Source organism: Lacerta agilis, chromosome 4 (assembly GCF_009819535.1).
Source record: "Lacerta agilis isolate rLacAgi1 chromosome 4, rLacAgi1.pri, whole genome shotgun sequence".
Lineage (NCBI taxonomy): Eukaryota > Metazoa > Chordata > Lepidosauria > Squamata > Lacertidae > Lacerta > Lacerta agilis.
In genome coordinates, this window is record NC_046315.1 from 2,923,199 (window position 1) to 2,942,512 (window position 19,314).

The 19,314-nt window shown below is 55.0% G+C and overlaps 1 protein-coding gene across 8 annotated transcripts in view; it reads right to left on the reverse strand.

Moving 5' to 3' along the window:
• Window positions 1-19,314, reverse strand: part of NUMA1 (nuclear mitotic apparatus protein 1) — a 57,834-nt gene continuing 38,520 nt past the window's right edge. The window contains exons 14-26 of one of the 8 annotated variants that reach the window (XM_033145897.1): window positions 15,519-18,908; window positions 11,128-11,196; window positions 10,600-10,713; window positions 9,983-10,189; window positions 8,118-8,278; window positions 7,160-7,400; window positions 5,901-6,183; window positions 3,932-4,068; window positions 3,201-3,419; window positions 2,721-2,840; window positions 1,838-1,999; window positions 1,394-1,448; window positions 1-756 (exon numbers count right to left, since the gene is read on the reverse strand). In XM_033145897.1, the coding sequence (XP_033001788.1) occupies window positions 563-756; window positions 1,394-1,448; window positions 1,838-1,999; window positions 2,721-2,840; window positions 3,201-3,419; window positions 3,932-4,068; window positions 5,901-6,183; window positions 7,160-7,400; window positions 8,118-8,278; window positions 9,983-10,189; window positions 10,600-10,713; window positions 11,128-11,196; window positions 15,519-18,908 (5,352 nt within the window). In that variant the 3' untranslated portion in view covers window positions 1-562. The remainder of the gene's footprint in view (window positions 757-1,393; window positions 1,449-1,837; window positions 2,000-2,720; window positions 2,841-3,200; window positions 3,420-3,931; window positions 4,069-5,900; window positions 6,184-7,159; window positions 7,401-8,117; window positions 8,279-9,982; window positions 10,190-10,599; window positions 10,714-11,127; window positions 11,197-15,518; window positions 18,909-19,314) is intronic. The other 7 variants (XM_033145900.1, XM_033145898.1, XM_033145904.1 and 4 more) reach the window with 7 other exon arrangements.

Sequence of the window (19,314 nt, forward strand, 5' to 3'; positions counted from 1 at the left end):
AAAGAACCAAGGAGGCTGGGAAGAGGGTCGCCTTGCCACCTGCCACCCCCTTGCGAGCGGAAAGGAGAGCCGGGTGGGGAAAACATCTCCGACTTTGGTGCCTTGGGCATTTCACTGCGCCAATGAGGCAAGCAAGGAGTCCTTCCTTACTCAGCGTGAAAGGGAGGGAGCGTTCATCGAGGGACAGGAGAGGGGGACCTAGCTTCTCAATCGGAGGTGCCACTCTGGGTGCTTAAGGAGGGGGTGTTGCATTGGCAAAGGTGGTAAACATTATGACACTGCCTCCCTGGGAGCGTAAAATACTGCCAGCCTAGTCCTCTTTTGCCAAGCGCTCCCGATTCCTGGAACAGTGGCTTAAGAGCCAGACCCTGGAATGGTTAGGAGACTGTCCCACCCCCCTCGACGCACACACACTGCTGTCATCACCACAGAGGGGAAAGTCCGTCCCCCCCCCCCCAATACTCTCAGCCAAGGAGGCTCACCACCCACCATCACGTGGAAAACAGGGGGTGGGGGAAGAGTCCATGCACCAGTTGGCATCCTGACCAGAAGGCTGGGGGTCTCAGGCCACGTCAGAGCTGGGAGGGAATATGAGGAGGGGGAGGAAGGCTGCTGGCGGCTCAGCTGGTAGCAGAGACTGGGAGGCCTTGGCACCTGGCCCCCTTCCTTCTGGGGAGATGCCCTTGAAGGCGGGGGAGTTTTCGGCCAGGAAAAATGGCATTAGAACTTGGTGTTCCTCGTGGACCTGGAGTTCGCCTGCAGGAAGGGAAAAAGAAGACAGGAGTTGGGTGGGCTCAATGGTTCCTTGCTGGGATTTTAGAAGCTCAAAAGGGAGAAGGAATCTAACTGGGAACCCCCCACCCCATCGTTTCTACAATCCTCTGGGGTGTTCTCCTGTGCAAGCCCCACCGAATGAAGGGCAGCTGTGGCCACAGCTCTCGTGCATCTCCGCTGTTTCAAGCCATGCTTGTGCCCCTTGGAAACGATCCTCCTACCAGCGTGCCACCTTCAAGGGCACCAAAGTCCGCTGCCTGAGGAAGCTGCCTTGCTTTGCCACACCTCTTCATCGGAAGCCCAGAGGGAAGGACAAAAAAGATGGGAGCGCTGCGGCTTCGTTCCCCCACCCCGCCCCTCAGATTTGATAAACCCAAGCTGAACTCTGCAGTCTTGTGAGAACGACGAGCGGCTCTCGTCTCTCTTCTGCAAGGCAGCAGATCAGGAAGAAGACGGCAGGTGAAGCCGGTCCTCTGGGAAAGGGCAGAGTCCCACACCCAGAAGAGGTGCTGCAAAACCCAGAAACCACACACCACCAGTGGGAGGGGAGGGGAGGGGATGGCAGCCCAAAGGGAGGCCCGTGCTGCCCCTGGTGTGACCCAGCCAGGAAGTTCCATACAGGCCTGCTCGCACTGCACAAGGGGAGGCTGGCCTGCTCTGGCCGCCCATGAGACCTGAAGGAGCAAAAGGATGGGGAGTCAGGCCTGGTACATGGGGGTGCCCGGCCCTACGACTGAGGAATGGACCCAGCCCTTGCTCGACGCCCACAAGCATCTGGTCAGCCTGTGAGAAGACTAGATGGGCCATTGGCCTGATCCAGCAGCCTCTTCTGGTGTTCTTTTGCTGGCAAACCACCTTCTGTGCTCCAAGGAGTCCCAGACTCATGGCTTTTTCCAGCCCTCATCTCTCTCTATTAGCTCCACCGGACTATATATCTAAATACACTAAAATGCAGATTCACATTCCAGGCAAAATCTCCCTCCAGCCCATGCTTGCTCCAAGGGGATGCTGGGAGCGAGAGACTCGTGGGGACTCTCAAGGGGAGGCCCCTTCTTCCTCCTACCTTGCCCTTAGGTGATGACGCTGCCCTCGGGGATCTCCGGCTGCTGCTCCGGGGGGAGCTTTTGGGAGTCACTTTGCGGTTGGGCCCCCGGCGCAGGAGGCTGTTGCCCAGCTTCTTCGGAGTGTTCAGAATGCTGAAGGCCATCGACTGGCGCCTGTTGGGCTGCAGGGAAAGAGGAAGGAGTCAGGAGAACCAGGAGACCTCAGCAGCTCTTCTGTGCTCTCTCATCCCCACGGCAAGGGAACTCAAGAGAAGAGTTAGCATTCCTTGGCATACCCCCTCCTCCACCCCCCACCCCCGGTTATTAAAATCACTGCAGAGAAGCACCAGGCCCACGTCTGAAGTTAGGGAGAGATTGAGTTTGTGTATGTGGTAGTCTGGTGTTTGTGTATAGATAGGCAGAAAGGAGAGATCATACTTTGCAGAACCATAGACGAGAAGAGAAGAAGAGTTTGGATTTGATATCCCGCTTTATCACTACCCGAAGGAGTCTCCAAGCAGCTAACATTCCCCTTTCCCTTCCTCCCCCACAACAAACACTCTGTGAGGTGAGTGGGGCTGAGAGACTTCAAAGAAGTGTGACTAGCCCAAGGTCACCCAGCAGCTGCATGTGGAGGAGTGGGGAAGCGAACCCGGTTCACCAGATTACGAGTATACCACTCTTAACCACTACACCACACTGTAAAGCTGGAAGGGACCCCAAGCTCCTGCAACGCAGGAATCATAGCTAAAGAATCCCTGACAGGTGGTCATCCAACCTTTGTTTAAAAACTTCCCTGCCCGAGTAGGGGTGGTCTCTTCAGCAATGCTGCAGCCTCAGAGGCTCCCTGTGCCCTGCTCTGCCAGCCCGATGGAAGAGCAAGACGCTCCGAGGCTTCCTTACCTGCTTGGTGGCTGCCTGGGCTTTGTCCTTCTTGCTTCCCGCATGGGTGCTGTGCTTGTGCTCCTCGCTCCGCAGTTTGGGAGTCTGGGGTCGTGGGAAGCAGCTGGCAGATTTCTTGGACTGAATGGAGAAAAGGGGTGTGTGGAGGAGAGATTAGTTGGGGCCTGATGCTACTGAGCAAAAGACAACGGTGCCTTTCACCTCCCCGCCAAGGTGGGCAGCTGAGAAATGGGGGAGCAGATGTTGCTGGGCTGCAACTCCCAGAGACCACAGTCAGCCACACCCAACGCTCAGTGATGATGAGAGCTGCAATCCCAGAGGGACTGAAGGGTCCCTGGTACCCACCAGCCCTGCCCTAGAAGACAAAGACAAACTTGCCCCATTACACCCTGGGCCTACCCGATAATCCCATAATAACTCTCCCCCATACCCCCACCCCGCCCAGCTTGAAAGGGGTTCAGACCAGCCACTGCCGCTCACCTCAGGGGTCCCTGCAGCCTGGTGGGATTCATCTGAAATGCGCTTCCTCTGCTGCCGAGTGGCAATGCCCCCCGCGGCCGCCGCAGAGCTCAGGGTGCTGCGGCGGGTGGCAGGGCCCTCAGAAACCTGGGAGGGCAGCATGCTGGCACGCCGGAGGGTCTCTCTGGGGTCCCCCGTCTTCATATCCTCGTCTGTGATGGTGGCCAGTGAGAGGGATGGCTGGCAGGTGGGGAAGAGGAGCAGTGCGGTCATCAGATGAAGGCTCTGTGTGCACACGCACACCAGACTGAGCCTACTGCAAAAGTGGAACAGCTCCCAAAATGCACAGGGGAGGAAGCTCCCCAGGTGTCTATTGACTAGGACTGAGCAAGATTTACACGCACAAACACACATACCAGGGACTGGCACCCCTGCTGCTCTGCTTACCAATCCTGTCTATGCACCCCTTTTACTCTCTTCCCAAACCCCTCCCCACTTCCCCATATATTCATATACATATGCACTAGCCTTCAAAGAGCCATGTTTTTTGGGTGGGAGGGGGGAATCCAACCCACTAACTTGATCTCCATTGCAGAAACCAATTTTCTGTTCACAGAATCCTCCAGGCGCTGACTAAATCAGCAGCAGGCGCAGACATCGCATCATCCTCTGCCTCTGCCTTCCCTGAACTTGAAAACATATTGCTAGCTGCTGTGGGAGTCAGGACTAGCTGGCCCTTTGGCGACACTCACCCGAGACTCCAGGGGGTAGCAGGTCTTCAGGTGAGGTGGGCAGATCCTGTTGCGCTGCTGGAGCTCAGCAATGCGGGTCCAGTCGTCAAGCACTTCCGGCTCCTCCTGGCAGGTGCCCATGTAGAAGCTGCTGCGCCCTGAGAAGGGGGGGGGGGAGAGGGGAGAGTGACAGGGGAGGGTGTCGGCTGCTCACTTCCTAGGTTGCACCGCCAGCCACACAGAAGGGTGGCGCCCCAAGTGGCTCTCCGCAAGATAATCGACAACAGTGATCCCAATCGAGGAAGGAGGTTGCAAAGAGATTCCGCTGCCCCCACCCACTTCATGGGCACGAAGAGGAAAGAGGGCAAAACAGAGCACCCCCATGCACAGCTAATTGAGTCACCCTTTCCCAACTGCACAAGAACATTCAGAAGAACCCTGCTGGTACAGGCAACTGGCATTCGGGAGCCTTGCTTCCCCTAATTGTGGAGGCAGAACAGGGCCGCTGTGGGCTAGGAGCCCTTCTCCTCTGCGAATGTGTCCAGTCTTATTTTAAAGTCATTCAAGTTGGTAGCTCTCACTGCCTCCTGCAGAAGTGAGTTCCACAGATTAAGAAGCCCCTCCTTTTATCCACCCTGGCTCTCCTGTGTCCCTGTGTCTGTCTACAAAACGCTCTTTAGAAGGGAGGAGCCAAGCAGTGCTTACCTTCACATTCATGCCATTACTGGCCACAAAAAGTCAGAGAGCAGGCAGTCTGCCAAACAGGCTCTGGGGGAGGAAGTCTCACTCTGGAAGACTCACAACCAAGGAGCAAAGCAGCAAGGGAAAGTCAAGGAATGCCCAAGGGGACAGGTCATCCCCCCCGCTCTCTCTCTCACACACACACGGCTCTCCTGACACCACATCTGGATATCTTTTAAAATCTTTTACGTTTTACTATGTTTTTATATGTGTTGGAAGCTGCCCAGAGTAGATGGGTATAAATAATAAAACTGCTGCTACTACTACTACTAATACTAGCCTGCCACTGACTGTCAGGTATGGTGGACTAATGATGGTGGGCAGGGAGAATACATGTAGCCAGCAGGAAAAGTTTTCTTTTAATGACTGATGTTTTAATGTATTTTTAATCTCCTGTTGGAAGCCGCGCAGAGTGGCTGGGGAGACTCAGCCAGATGGGTGGGGTATAAGTAATAAATAAATAATAATAATAATAATAATAATAATAATAATAATAATAATAATAATAATAATTCTGAGGGCAAGAGTTGTCTGTCCATGGTACAGACCCCCTCGGAAGGTGGTGGGCTCTCCTTGTTGGAGGCTCATAAACAGAGGTGGGAGGGGCACCAGTCAGGGACTCTTTAGCTGTGATTCCCGCTGTGCAGGGGGTGGACTAAAGAAGAAGAAGAGTTTGGATTTGATATCCCGCTTTATCACTACCCAAAGGAGTCTCAAAGCAGCTAACACTCTCCTTTCCCTTCCTCCCCCACAACAAACACTCTGTGAGGTGAGTGGGGCTGAGAGACTTCAGAGAAGTGTGACTAGCCCAAGGTCACCCAGCAGCTGCATGTGGAGGAGCGGAGACTCGAACCCGGTTCACCAGATTACGAGTCTACCGCTCTTAACCACTACACCACACTGGCTCTATACCACTACACCACACTAGAAGACCCTTGGGGTCCCTTCAAACATACTCTCCGGTTCTGTGTAGATCACTGAGCTCACTGGACTCCTTTTGAGATTCACCAGAGCAATTGCTGTACTCTGCTGACTGGCGTTCTGCACAGAAGGTGAAGCTCCAGAACAGCCTTTGCCGAGCTTCTTCTGCTCCTCCGGATGCTTTGGACTACGACTCCCATTGGCCCCAGCATCATCCAGCCGTGCTTGGCTGGGGGCTGTCGGGAGTTGTAGTCCAGGACGTTGTCCAGAGGGCGCCACCAAGGTGAAGGCTGCCCCAGGTCCTGCTGCCGCAACCCCCAGCACTCACCAGAACTGGCCCCTCCGGCCTGGGAGCGTCTCATGGAGCTGCGGGTGGCAGGCCGATAGCCGGGCAGGCTCATCAACGCCGTGTTGTTGGGGGAAGAGGTGCCCAGCCTGGTGAGGGATTCCTGAGAGGGGAGGCTGGCGAGGGAGCGGGTGGAGGAAGAGGATGCGGAACGCAGGCGGGTCTTGACCGGCTCTTGGCTCGAGGTGCTGCTCTGAGACTCAGCGGACTGGACGCTGAAGAAAGAGGCATCAGCACTCTGGGGAGTTTCCGGCTCAGCGTGTTTCTGTGTAGAAGCACAAGGAGGAGGAGGGTGAGGAGGGCGAGTACCAAGAAGAGCTGCTGGTACTGCTCAACTCTGCCTGCACCCGCTAAGCTGCTCCCCTCCACCTCCATCACACCAGACAGAATATTAGACGCCTCTGCTCTGCCTTCCCCTATCCCTTACTTGGCTTTTCTGTAAACTAACAAGCACCAAATGCTTGCATTCTTTCTTCATTCGAGAGTTGCTCCAAACCCTTGACTATTTTTGTTGCCCTTGTCTGAACCTTTTCCGACTCTACAATATCCTTTCAGAGGAAAGGCCACCGGAATTGTACACAGCATCCCAAATGAGGTTGGACTACAGGTTTGCATAATGGCATTATGGCACCGGCAGTTTTATTTCAAATGCCTTTCCTATCGATCCCTTGTTGTTGTTCAGTCGTGTCCGACTCTTCGTGACCCCATGGACCAGAGCACGCCAGGCACGCCTATCCTCCACTGCCTCCCTAGCAATTCCCAACTGCCACACACTGGTCCACACCTTCATCAAGCTATCCGCTATGACCCCAAGGTCTCGTTCATGACCACCGCCAACTCAGACCCCACGACAGCGTATGTGAAGCTCGTGCTTTTTGCCTTGAAATGCATCCTTTTACACTCGATTACACGGAAGTGCATTTGCCACTTTACTGCCCGTTTATCCCACTTGGAGAGCTCGTTTTGGGGCTCTTCCAAATCCCCGAACAATTTGGCAACTCGGATTCATCACTCCTTGTTCCTAGTAAACCACCTCAAGAGGGCAGCTCCCATCTCTCCTGGATCCACCCCTAGCAGCAGGGGTCGCCTGCTAGTCCCCACACCCAGGGAAGCAGGCTGGTAAAAGTGTATGACGGACCTGGCTATGGAGGATGCACATCTGAGCAGCCCTGGATACCACCTATCTCCACAGCCACCATCACCACACCTTGGCTCCCATCCCTAGGTGGCCCCCACATTACTTTGATCATGGTGATGTTGATGACCTGTGTGGTACGCCGGCGGCCAGAGAGCGTTTTCCGCCCCGACTCAAAGGAAACATCGCTCGTGGAGTTAACGCTGTTCTCCAGTTTGGACCGCGTGCGGGTGGGGATGGGCGTGAAATAGAGGCTCTCCAGAGACTCCACCTTCCGAGGCAGCCGGTGGGAAGCCTTGGACGGCTCTGCTGTCCCAGATTCAGAGATGGAACGGCGAGACCTCCTGCTGTGAAGAGAGATTGGGGGGAGGGGGAGGGGGAGGGGATCATGAAACTGGCCACAACCACAGAACCCTCTCTTCACATTCCCAGGAACAGGGAAGCCGAAAAGTCTTCACAATACAATTCAAAGTGTTGGTGCTGTCTTTTAAAGCCCTAAATGGCCTCGGCCCAGTAGACCTGAAGGAGCGTCTCCACCCCCATTGTTCAGCCTGGACACTGAGGTGTAGCTCCGAGGGCCTTCTGGAGGTTCCTTCACTACAAAAAGTGAAGTTATGGGGAACCAGGCCTTCTAGGTAGTGGCACCTGCCCTGTGGAATGCCCTCCCTTCATCAGATGTCAGGGAAATAGCTGACTTTTAGAAATTTTTAATGTCTGAGGTTTTACTACTGTGTTTGATGTCTTAATGTGTTGGAAGCAGCCAAAGTGGCTGGGGCAACCCAGTCAGTTGGGTGGCGTATAAAACAAACAAACATAATAACAATAACAATAATAATAATGTCCCATGTCTCCAAAGTTGCTTCACTGTCAGGCCTGCCAAATGAAGGACCCTGCGAGTGGCCACCCTTGGGGAAACATGCATTTGGTCCCAGAGCTGCGAAGGTGGGAAGCCTCTGCTCTATGGCCGATCAAAGAGCTAAGGAGGAGGAGGAAAGCAAGCTGGCACGGAAGCTGAGCTGCTCTGCTGCGGCCGCCTGCTTGCCTTCTAAGCTGAGGGCCATTACCTGGTGGAGTTGAGCGGCTGTGCTTCATCGCTGGTGCTCATGTCCAGGCTGTCTGTGCTGACGTCGGCTGGGCTTTCCTGGAAGGTGATGCGGCTTTTTAATGAATCTGTGGCCAGCTGGAACTTGCCCTGCTCTCGCAGCTGGCGATCTGCAAACTCCACCTGCGTTTGGGTTGGTTAACGGTAAGGGGCAGGGTGCCACGAGCAAGCCACGCACCAAGGAAGTCAAGAGACCCACTAGAACCAAAATGGCTAATTAAATGTTTCTTTGCATGCATCTACGTAAGAACTGGGCAAGTCCACCTCACTTCAGTTGCAGGTAAATATGTTGCTATATATACTAAGCATGTGAACCCATGGCTCTCCAGAGGTTGCTGGACTCCAGTGCGGTTCACCCCTGGGCCTTTGGCTTCCTGGCTAGAGCAGGAGGGAGTTGGAGCCCAGCAACACCTGCAAGGGCCACATGTTCCCCATCCCTGGGGTACAGAAAACAGGCTAAGATACACAATGCACAGAATATTCTGTTTCCTTGATGATATATGCAGGATGCGCTTTGTCTGCTGCTCTGTGCATATGGCAGAAAGGTTTTTCAACTTCAGTTCTAGGGCAAGTCCAAGATTAAGTAGCACCAAGTTTGAAAGGATGGTTTCCAAGTTATTAAAGCTTTGCATCTTAGCCAGGAAGACTAGGATACAAAGGGGGAAGTATTCACACAATGTGGCCTTGTTATTATGGGGGAGAGGTTGTCTGTCAGAAGTGGCTAGCTCACACAGCTGTTTTTTTGCCAGTATGGGGGACAATGGCTTCTCAGTTCAGGGGGGGGGGCTGCTTGAGCAACATTTCTTAGCACAGAAAGTATAGAGATTGTTGGTGCAGGTCACACACTCACACCACTGCCCTACTCAGCTTTGCACCAGCCCTTCCCACCCACTTCAAGACAACACTAAGCAGGTCCTGGAAACCTACCACGAGCCATTTAACCATGTTATTTGCCTAATTTACAAAGGCACTAACCATACAAGGAGGCAGAAACTGCATCAGAGCAGACCCTTGATTCCCCCAGTCCTGCCTGCTGTGACTTGCAGGGGCTCTCCTGGAGACAAGAACTTAATTCTCAGCCACAGGCACCGAGGATTCCACCGGTGGCATCTGGCATGCCCAAGCGTTCCCCTCCATGCACAGCTTGGCGTTTGGGGCTGGTGTCCCCTTCCCTGCTTCCTCTCGGCACCTGCAGAGCGCCACCCACTCTCGTGTGCACAGGAAGCTGCCTTAGACCAAGTCAGGCCGGGTCTCTCTGGTCCAGCATTGTCTGCTCCAAAGGCCAAGACTCGCTCTGCTGCCCCAGGCGAGGTTTTCAGGGATTTCAGTTTCAGGAGGGCAGATTCCAGAGGAAAACTTGGGAGAAAAGCCCTTGTGGGGATTACGCAGAGGGCTGGTGGGGCCTCCCCCTCACATAGAGGCTAGCTTGTCATGCATGTGCTGGGGATGTTCTAGCCCTGGGTTCCTTGCGGTGAACAGGGGGTTGGACTAGCAGGCCTCCAAGGACCCCCCACAGGATCTCATTTGGCTCTTTGGAGTCTCAGGTGGAGGGCCTTTCCCACCACCTACAAATGCCCCTGGACTCTGTACTTTCTGCATGCAAAGCAGTTGCTCTACCACTGAGCCACAGCCCTCCTGATCTTTGCCAAAAACTAAATTAGCTAGGAATCTAACCTGACCAGGAGTGCCTCCTGCACTTAGGGACCCCGCAGATCCTCCTTACAAGAGGAAATGCACAGATGGGTGGGCAGGGCCTGGAACGAAAAAGGACTGGGCCCTGCCGTGCGCACGCACCCTGCCTCCTCAGCCCCCGCCCCTCGGCCCTACCTGTGCCTCTAGGCTGCAGAGGTTCTTGGAGGTGAGCTGGGCCTCCTGCATCTGCCTCACCAAATCCTGCTGCTCCTTCACAAGGCGCTCCGATTTGGCCTTCAGCTCCGCGTTCTCCCTCTCCACCTCCTCCAGGACTCCCAGCCTCTCGAGCAGCTCCTGGTTTTGTTGCTTCTTTGCGTCGTAGTGTGTCTTGGCCTTCTCCATCTGAGGGGCGAGGAAAAGAGAGGCAACCGTCAAGCACAACACCTGCCGGTTTAAGGCCAGACTTGAGGCGATTTCCCGCAAAGCCGGGACATCGGAAGCCAAGGCTCGTGCTTCCTTAAGAGACCCTTGCTCAGCCATGTTGTTGTGCAACGTCACAACGTGTACTTACCCTCCACACACCCACATTTGCAAACCTCACCATGCAGTTCTTATATGCCAGTCTGTTAGCTCAACGGGTGCCATTTTTGTAAGCTATGGAATTTTGAGGCCTATAATGGCAGAACTTCTTTTCTTAGTACCTGTCTTAATTGTGACTGACTGTTCAATACAGGGTAGAAGCCAGGGTGATGGTTCTCTCCCCTCCCACCCCATGCTTCTGCCCCAGAGGGAGCCAGCTCCCCTTTTTCTACCTGTGTCTTGTAATGCTCAGCAGCTTGTTCCTTCTGGGCCAGCTGAGACTGGAGATCCAAGATCTTCTCATTCCGGTGCTTAATCTCTGCCTGGAGCTCTTCCTCATGCACCTGCTGAGGAAAGACCCAGATAATCCCTTACAGTGCCAGAGAGGGGAATTGTTCTCTTCCTTGCCCTGGACTCTTGCACCAACTAAGGTTGCTCAGTAGACTTACAAGGGTCCTTTCCACCCCTTGTCTTTGAAAAGCTGGCATCACTGAAAACTAAATAGCTTTAATTGGATTTGGAATAAAAACACAATTGTTACTGTTTCACATTTCTTGTTATTATCTTCCTTAATTTCCCTCGCCCTCGATTGCAGGGGATTGGACTAGTGGGTCATGCAAACCACTATTCTGAATGTTTTTTATAGGGTAGGGTGGGGATCTGGGGATGAATTTGTGAAGTCAGTGGGACAGTGCCCCCCAAAAGTTTGGGAACCTCTACACTAGGAGAACTCTCTCCAGGCTCCATCCCTAGAAATTCACCTGGGCTCTCTGCTGCTGGGCTTGAGCAACCTTCTCCTGCTGAGCGAACTTCTGCTTCAGCTCCTCCAGCTGGAAAGGAAGGGGGGAAGAGAGATAATAGTTATTCCAACCCCTCCCCCTCCTGTTCAGCCACTCCCCCCTGGCTCTTTGAGGCTCTGCACGCCATGGCACTGCATACAGCCACCCATTCCGCAATCTGTGTCCTCCTCCTAAACGTGCTGTACCGGAACAGCCATGCCTAGAAAAGGACTGGCTGGCAGGAAGCCAAGGAAGTTTCCCCTTTTTACCAAAAGCTGCGACTCCTGCATTGCAGCAGCTGGGACTAGATGACCCTTTGGGTCCTACTCCAGCTCTACAATTCTATGATTCTATGAGCAGGGCATCAGAGAGTCAGTTTAGGACATCTCGGGACTGACCACTTTATCCAGTTTGGGGGTTGGAAGGAAGAATCTGGCGCTGTCTGTGTTACTCAGCTTGGCGCCTTCAGCATCAAACACTTCTCTAGTAAGTCAAGCCCCATGCGAAAGAAAGAAAGGGGGGGGAGGGCCAAGTTCTGCACCTGGTAAAAGCAACACTAATAGGTCACTGAATGTATATTTGGATAACGATTCTGATCGCTAAGAGGAAAGCAGCTGTGAGGCTCCAACTCAATGCAAGCACTGCTCAGCCTCCCTGAGACTGAGGGCATTTCCCCCAGAACTACACACATTTTTCAAGCTTCTTTTTGCAACCATGATACGAGAGTCTGAATTCTGTGAAATGCCACAGACCCTCAAGAGTTACTACAGGAACACAGAAAGAACTGCATGCAGCAGGCCAGAGTCCTCTATGCCTGGAAGCACATTCCAGGCATACCCACATTCCAGGCATACCCTCCGACAGGTTCCCTTCCACCCAGGAAGCATCAGTATCACTTTAGCCCCCGTCCTAAACATTCTGCCCCTGCTAAAGCTTCCTGGAAGCAGCAGCAGAGAGGGCACCAGAGCAGCCTCCGACCCTCCACCGACACGTCTATGCTGCGCAAAAACCGCATGCCAGTCGCAGGGTTGGGTCAGTGGGCTTCAGAGCAGAAATGGTGCATGGGGGTTAGCAGCTTCCCAGGAAGAGCAGCTCTCTACAAGCAGAAGAGCTGGGATGTGCTGCAAGCAGATGCTCTGACATGCGATGAAAGTGATGCCGGAGGTTAATTAGCCCCACCGCCCCACATTTCCTGCCTCCAGGTCTCCCCAGCAACCCCAAAGCAGGGTCTCCATTGCCAACTGTTTGTCTCTCGTGCACTTGGGGGTAAGAGAGCATCAGGATCCACGGAAACATTGAAGGTTGGAATCCAAGAGGGTTTCTGAAGTTGGGGGGGGGCTGTTTCAGGGGATTCTAGTTTGCTCTTAGTTTGCACAGGGGTGAGGGGGTGGACTTGTCTTCAGGTGCAACTACGCTTGCAGGTGGCTAAGAGAGGTGATGGTGCTTTTAGCTCCTGGTAACCCTGAAGGTTAGAAGGCTGGGCCCCCTGCGTTGCAGACCCTGCACTGTCTGCAGCTCAAGATTTCCCCTCCCGAGAGCAGTATCATTCACAGAGATTCTCTCCTATACCGGAGGAAAATGTAGGAAGGAGATGGGGAAGACAGAATGCCAAAAGATGCAGCAGCTGGAGCAGGAAAGGACCTCAGAGATCATCAAGCCCTACTCTCTGCTGCTCAAGGCAGTACCTGTGGCATAGGGCACCTCTGGCTTCATATGGCTACTCCCCTCTTGGTGCAGTCCAGTCTTAAAAAGTGGTGCCCAGAACTGGAGATAGTGCTCCAGATGCAGGTAAAGGTAGGTAAAGAACCCCTGAATGGTTAAGACCAGTCAAAGGCGACTATGGGGTTACGGCTCTCATCTCGCTTTCAGGCTGAGGGAGCCGGTGTTTGTCCACAGACAGCTTTCGGGTCATGTGGCCAGCAGGACTAAATCACTTCTGGCGCAACGGGACACCGTGGCAGAAGCCAGAGCACACAGAAACACCACAGTGGTACCTATTTATCTACTTGCGCTGGTGGTTGGCAGGAGCTGGGACAGAGCAGCAGGAGCTCACCCCATTGTGCAGCACATATAGGTGAAACTCAAAAAATTAGAATATCGTGGAAAGGTCCATTTCTTTCAGTAATTCAACTTAAAAGGTGAAACTAATATGCGAGATAGACTCATGACATGCAAAGCGAGATATGTCAAGCCTTTGTTTGTTGTAATTGTGATGATTATGGCGTACAGCTGATGAGAACACCAAATTAACAATCTCAATTTGGGGGTTTTCGTCAGCTGAACACCATAATCATCACAATTATAACAAATAAAGGCTTGACATATCTCGCTTTGCATGTCGTGAGCCTATCTCATATATTAAACTCCAGTTAGCTAATGAAAACAATTGCTTACATAAATGAAATTTTCCACAATATTCTAATTTTTTGAGTTTCACCTGTAGCTAAATAATAACTCTCCCCACCCCCACCCAGGGAAGCAGTCATGGCCACCAACCTAGATAGCTTTGAACGAGCATCAAATAAATTCATGGAGGAGAAAAGGTTGTCCATGGCTACTAGCCCCTGGTGGCTATGCTCTGCCTCTGGATGCTCTGGATCCCAGTTGCTGGAAGCTGTAGGAGGGGAGAGTTGCTCTTGTGCTCAAATCCTGTGAGGGGGTTTCCCTTTGGGGCACCTGCTTGGCCATACTGGGAACAGGGATGCTGGACTAGATGGGCCACTGGCCTCTTCCAGCAGGTTGCTCCACCAGGAGTTACAAAGACAAGCAGGAAATTCTACAGGGGGTGTAATTGGTACGTCCCAAGCCGCTCCCAAGGCTTCCCAGGTGTTGGGATGAGAGGGCTCAAGAGGATACATGTGGTGCTATACTGCGGTGCTAACAGAAAAAGAGGCACCAAGGAGATCTTTAAAGGGTTGGGGGGATAACAAAAAACGGTGTGTGGGTGTGTATCAAGCCCTCATACTTTTATTACTGGGAGACCTGCTGGGAGAGCAACAATCCCAAGTAGACCGACTTTGCTGCCCGCTGGCGCAACTTCCTTTGCAAGCCCATTGCCTTGGCTTGCCACATAACTACGGACAGTCTTGCCTTTGGTGCAAAGGACAGGATTTGTGTGCTTTCTGCTCCTGCCAAGTAATTTTTTTTTTTTGTCAAATTAAGAGAACAAAAGTTTTGCTGACCTGTGTGAGGAGGCATCTGGGCATAAGGTGCAGAGTTTTAGAGAGGGATTGTGAAGCCCTGTTTTCCCACACAGCCCCCAAACGAGGGTGGCAGCGGCCTTATTACTTGTCCTCCGTAAGCCCCCATTGCAAACAGTTCACAACAGGAGATGGCAGCCATGATGGAGGGGAAGCAGCAGCAGCAGCAGCAGCAGCTACGTCATGCACTGTCACCGTTTAAGCAGCTGACACCTGGCATGCATTACCTGGCATGCACTAGCTCGCTCTTTCTGATATACCTCTAGCTGCGCCACCTGTAGGATTGGGGGGTGGGTGGGTGGGAGGGGGAAGCAATGAAGGCAGACGTGAAAACACCACAAAAAGCAGCTGGGGCAACTTGTGGCAAGGGCGGGAGCTCGGGCAGTATATAAATCAGAGGAGAAGACTTGTGGAACCTGGAGGGGCGGTGCTAGAACACTGCGTGCATGCAGGAGCAAAAGGGAGCCCATTCAAGGATAACATATAGCCAGCATCTCAAGCAAACATGGCTCCTGGACAGCAGCACCACCACCTTTGTTAACTTGCATGCTTTAACTTTCAGGGAAACTATCTACTACTGGCCTACTGCGGACCCCAAAGTTCTAGAGGGCTAGAGATGGGAGGAGGGTCCCCGTTGCTCAAGATGCACCTCAGGAGCCAAATAAGTTCTGCCGAGCCTTTCAGGCTGCATCTCGCTTCTGCACATTCCCTCAATCTGGACTGCACTATATACAGAATGCAGCAAGGTACGCCCCCACCCCCCAGGTGTCTTGCAAACTCATCCAATCCTGAGACAGATGCTTCTGTCACTCAAGGGTGGCCCTGCAGAGCTGTCCCCTTCATTAAGCGAATTGGAACCAGAATTTCTCAGCAGCATGGAAAACCATTAAGAGCCACCATCATGTTCTGTCCAGCAGGACAGGCCACATCCCAGAACGTTTACTCCGTCTGCTTGATCTCCAGAGGCAGCTCTGCCCCTGGGTGAAGCAAGCGAGTAGGGACGAAGCGGGGGGCGGCGGCGCAAAGAGGATGAGCTTTGCCCCTAACCCCTCCATCCTGCTTCAAGAGGGCAAAGAAACCGCAGGATGGGTTGGGGAGATGCAGCTGCCTAGGGCTAGCCCCTGGGCAACCCCCACCCCCCCAAAAGCAACCAAATCCCATGCGGGGCCTTACCTTCGCCAGCTGCTTCTGCCTGATCTCCTCATGCTCCTTCTGGGTGTCCTCAAGCACCCGCTTGATGGTGGCCACCCGCTTCTCCGAGTCGAGCCTGGCCAACTCCAGCTCCCGTGTGTGCTGCTTCTTGGCCTGGGCCAGCTCTGCCTCCAGGCGCTGCAGCCCCCGGTTCTCCTCCGCCAGCTGCGCCTGGGCCTGCTGGAGGGCGGCCAGCTGCCCCGCATAGCTGTCCTTCTCTGCCTGCAGCTGCTGGATGGCCCGCTCCCGCTCCAGGAGCCTCTCCCTCACCGCCCGCATCTCCGCCAGCTCCAGCTTGGCCCTGGCCAGCTCTGCCTGCAGGAGGCCGGCGGCGCTCTGCATCTGCTCCAGCTTCTCGCGGTGCTTGCTCTCCTGCGAGGCCTGCTCTGCCTGCAGCTGCTGGTAGAGGCACTTGATGGGCATCAGCTCTGTGATCAGGGCCTGGGCCCCTGCGAACTCCTGCTGCTGGGCGGAGAGCTGCTGCTCCTTCTGGAAAGCCTTCTCCTGCCAGGACTTAAGCTCCTTGCAGAGGTCCTCCTGCCGCTTGGAGGCAGTGCTCAGCTCCTTCTTAAGGGCCTCCACCGACACTCGAAGTTTCTCAGCTTGCTCCTGAGAGCTCTGCGCTTCGGCTTTCATGGTTGAGCACCTCTCAGCTGCCCGGGAAGCAGCGGTGGCCATTTCCGACTGCAGGATCCGCAGCCTCTCCTCCAGCTTCTTGCTCTTCTCGGACTCAGCCAGGGCCAGCCGCCTCAGGTCCTTGATCTCCCCCTCCTTCTCCAGCTGCTGCCTTTGCATGATGGATGTCTCCTTCTCCATGCTGCTGATGATGCTGGCCTGGCGCTCTGATTCCTGGGCACAGCGTGACAGCTGCTCTTTCCAGCTCTCCTCAGACTTGCTCTTCTCCTGGGTTGTGGCACGTAGGACAACTAGCTCCTTCTCGACTCGGGATGCTGCCTCTCTGCTCTGGGCCAGCTCCTTTCCTTTGTCATGGAGCTCCCTCTTCAGCTTCTCTTGACTGGACTTGGATGCCTCCAGCAGCTGCTCCAGCTCCGCAGCCCTCTCCTTCTGCTGTGCCATCTCCCGCTTCAAGGCCTCCGCCTCCACCTGCTGCTCCCGCTCAGAGGCGGCTGCCACCTTCTCCAGCCGGGCAACGGTGATCTGCTGCTCCTTGCACTGCTTCTCCAGCCTCTCCACCTGCGCGCGGAGAGCCTCGCACTCTTTCAGCTGCCCCTGGTAGAGCTCTCGGCTGGAGGTGGACTCCTGCTCCTGCTGCCGCTTCTCCTCCTCCAGGCTCTTGAGGGAGGCATCCTTGGAGTGCATCATCGACTTGATGCTGTCCATCTCAGCCTCCCGGGTCCGGGCTGCCTCCAGGAACCCTTGCAGCTCGCTCTCCATCTTGGCTGCCCTCTCCTTCAGGGCCTCAGCAGAGGCCAGTTCCCCCTTCAGCTTGCTGACTGTCTTCTGCAGGTCCCTTAGCTCCTCGCTGCGGGAAATGTTCTTGAGGCGCAACTCTTCCAGCTCTCGCTCTTTCTCCCCAACCAGCTCCTGGGCCCTGGTGACCTCCTCCTGAAGCCCAGAGACTTCCACTCGGTGCTCATTGGTGACATTCTGCAACTGCACCTCCAGGGCTGCCTTGGCGACTTTCTCAGCGGCCAGTTCTGCCCTGGCCCTTTCCTCCTCACCCGCCAGCCGCTTGGCTTCCTCCTTGTGCAGGGCCAGCTCCTGCTGCTGCTGCTGGGAGGCCTCTTCCAGCTTGGCCTTCAGGGACTTCAGCTGGCCAGACAGCTTCTCCGCCTCGCGCTCCTTCTCCTTCAGGGCTGCCCTGGTGCTGGAGAGGCTGGACTCAGCTGCACTCAGGTCCTTCTGGTTCTGATCCCCTGCCAGCCTCACTTGAGCCTCCAGCTCGGCTACCTTGCGCTTCTCCTCAGCCAGCTCCCTAGTCACAACTTCCAGTGCCTGGGCTGCTTCATGCCCCTCCTTCTTCCCTTTGGCCAGGCTCTGGGCAGCCTCCTTCCGAGCTACAGCCACCTTCTCCTGCAGAGAGGCAATCTCTGCCCGGAGCTTGTCCTCTGTGCCCTCCTTCTCCTTGACCTGCAAGGTGGCACGAGCCACGTCCGCCTGGAGCTCATCCAGTGCTCCTTGGTGCTTGCTGTTCAGGTGCTTCACCTGAGCCTCCAGTTCTGCCACCTTCTGCTGCTCAGCCTGCAGCCTCAGGTGGGCCTGCTCCTGCTCCCTGCTCAGCGCTTGGACCTTCTCCTCAAGCCTCCCCAGCTCCCCTGGGTCTCCTTTGGCCGCCACAGAGGAGAGCTCTGCCATCTGGTGCTGCAGCATCTCCACCTTGGTCCTGGAGGCTTCCCCCAGCTGCTGCACTTGTCGCTCTAGGGCCTGCCTCTGGGCCTTCTCCTCGCCCATCTCCCGCAGGACCTGGTCCCGGTGCTTGCTCAGTTCCTGAATCTGTTCCTCCAGCTCTGCGATCCGCCGGAGGTTGCCCTCCAAGGACTCGGCTGCCCGCCTCTTCTCATCCTCCAAGATGCCTTCTGTGTTGCAGACGGACTCCTCCAGGATCAGGAGCCGCTCCTGGAGACGGGTGTTCTCCTTGGCCAGCTTCTCCTTGTCAGCCAGCTTCTGCTGTGCCTCACGAAGCTGGCCTTTCAGCACCGACACGGCTCCTGCTTGGGCCTCGCTCTGCTGGCACTGGGCTGTGAGGGCCAAGATCCTGGCCTCCAGCTCCTCGACCTTGCGGCTCAGATCGGCCTTCTCCCTCTGGGCTTCCGCGGCAGAGGCGCTCTGAGCACGCAGCCGCTCGGTCAGGGCAGACAGTTCCGCCTCCTTCTCTTGGAGTTGCCTCAGGGCCAGCTCTTTCTCCTGGGCGGCCTTGTTGTATGCTTCCTGGCCTGCAGCCTCCACCTGCGTCAGCTTCTGGCTGCTCTGCTGCACTGTGCTGGTCAGCTGGTCCACCTGGAGGCTCAGCTCCTGAAGGGCTGCCCGGGAGGCCTGCTCGCTCTTCTGCAAGTCTTCGGCCAGCTGGCCCTTCTGCTGCTGCAGAACCAGCAGGTCCTGGTCCTTCTGGTGGAGGAAGCCCATCAGCTTGGCGATCTCAGCCGTCAGGGCGTTGACCTGAGCGACCAGGCTCTCCTCCTGGGCACGCAAATCCTGCTGCAGCTTCTCCTTGCCTCGAGAGCTCTCAGAGAGGGAGTTCTGCAGCTCTGTGAGCAGGCCTGTGAGCTGGCGCTTCTCTGCGTCAAAGCTGCTCCTCTCGGACTGGAGGTTGGCCTCAAGCAGGTGCTTCTCCTCTTCGAGGCGGAGGACCGTTGCCTGCAGCTCGGTCTGCTGGCCACTCAGGCAGGCCACCTGCTGGTTCAGTTCTTCAAGCTGATGGGACAAGAAACAGAAAACAAGGTTATGCATCCAGAGAATACACAGAACTTAACTTACACAATCTCAGCTTTATGTGCTTGACCAATTTTTTTTAAAGGAGTGTGTGTGGAAGAGGTGGGGGAATCAGATTTGGGGGGCGGGGGAGAGCGCCAGCAATCCCACCTGCCATTGCACTCACCCGGGGAGAGCATTCAGATGCGCAGGGTGACCTTGGGAGTGTGCAGTAAGTGTATCCCTGCGCTTTTTATGGCTTTTAAAGGGTTGTTTTGACTGTTTGCGATGTTGGGTTTACATGCTATCCCCGGAACGTAACTTCCGCATAAAGTTGAGCTGACCATACCACTCCTCAGTGAGAATGAGGGTGTGCCCAGACAGAAGGCCATGATTTGTACTCATCAGC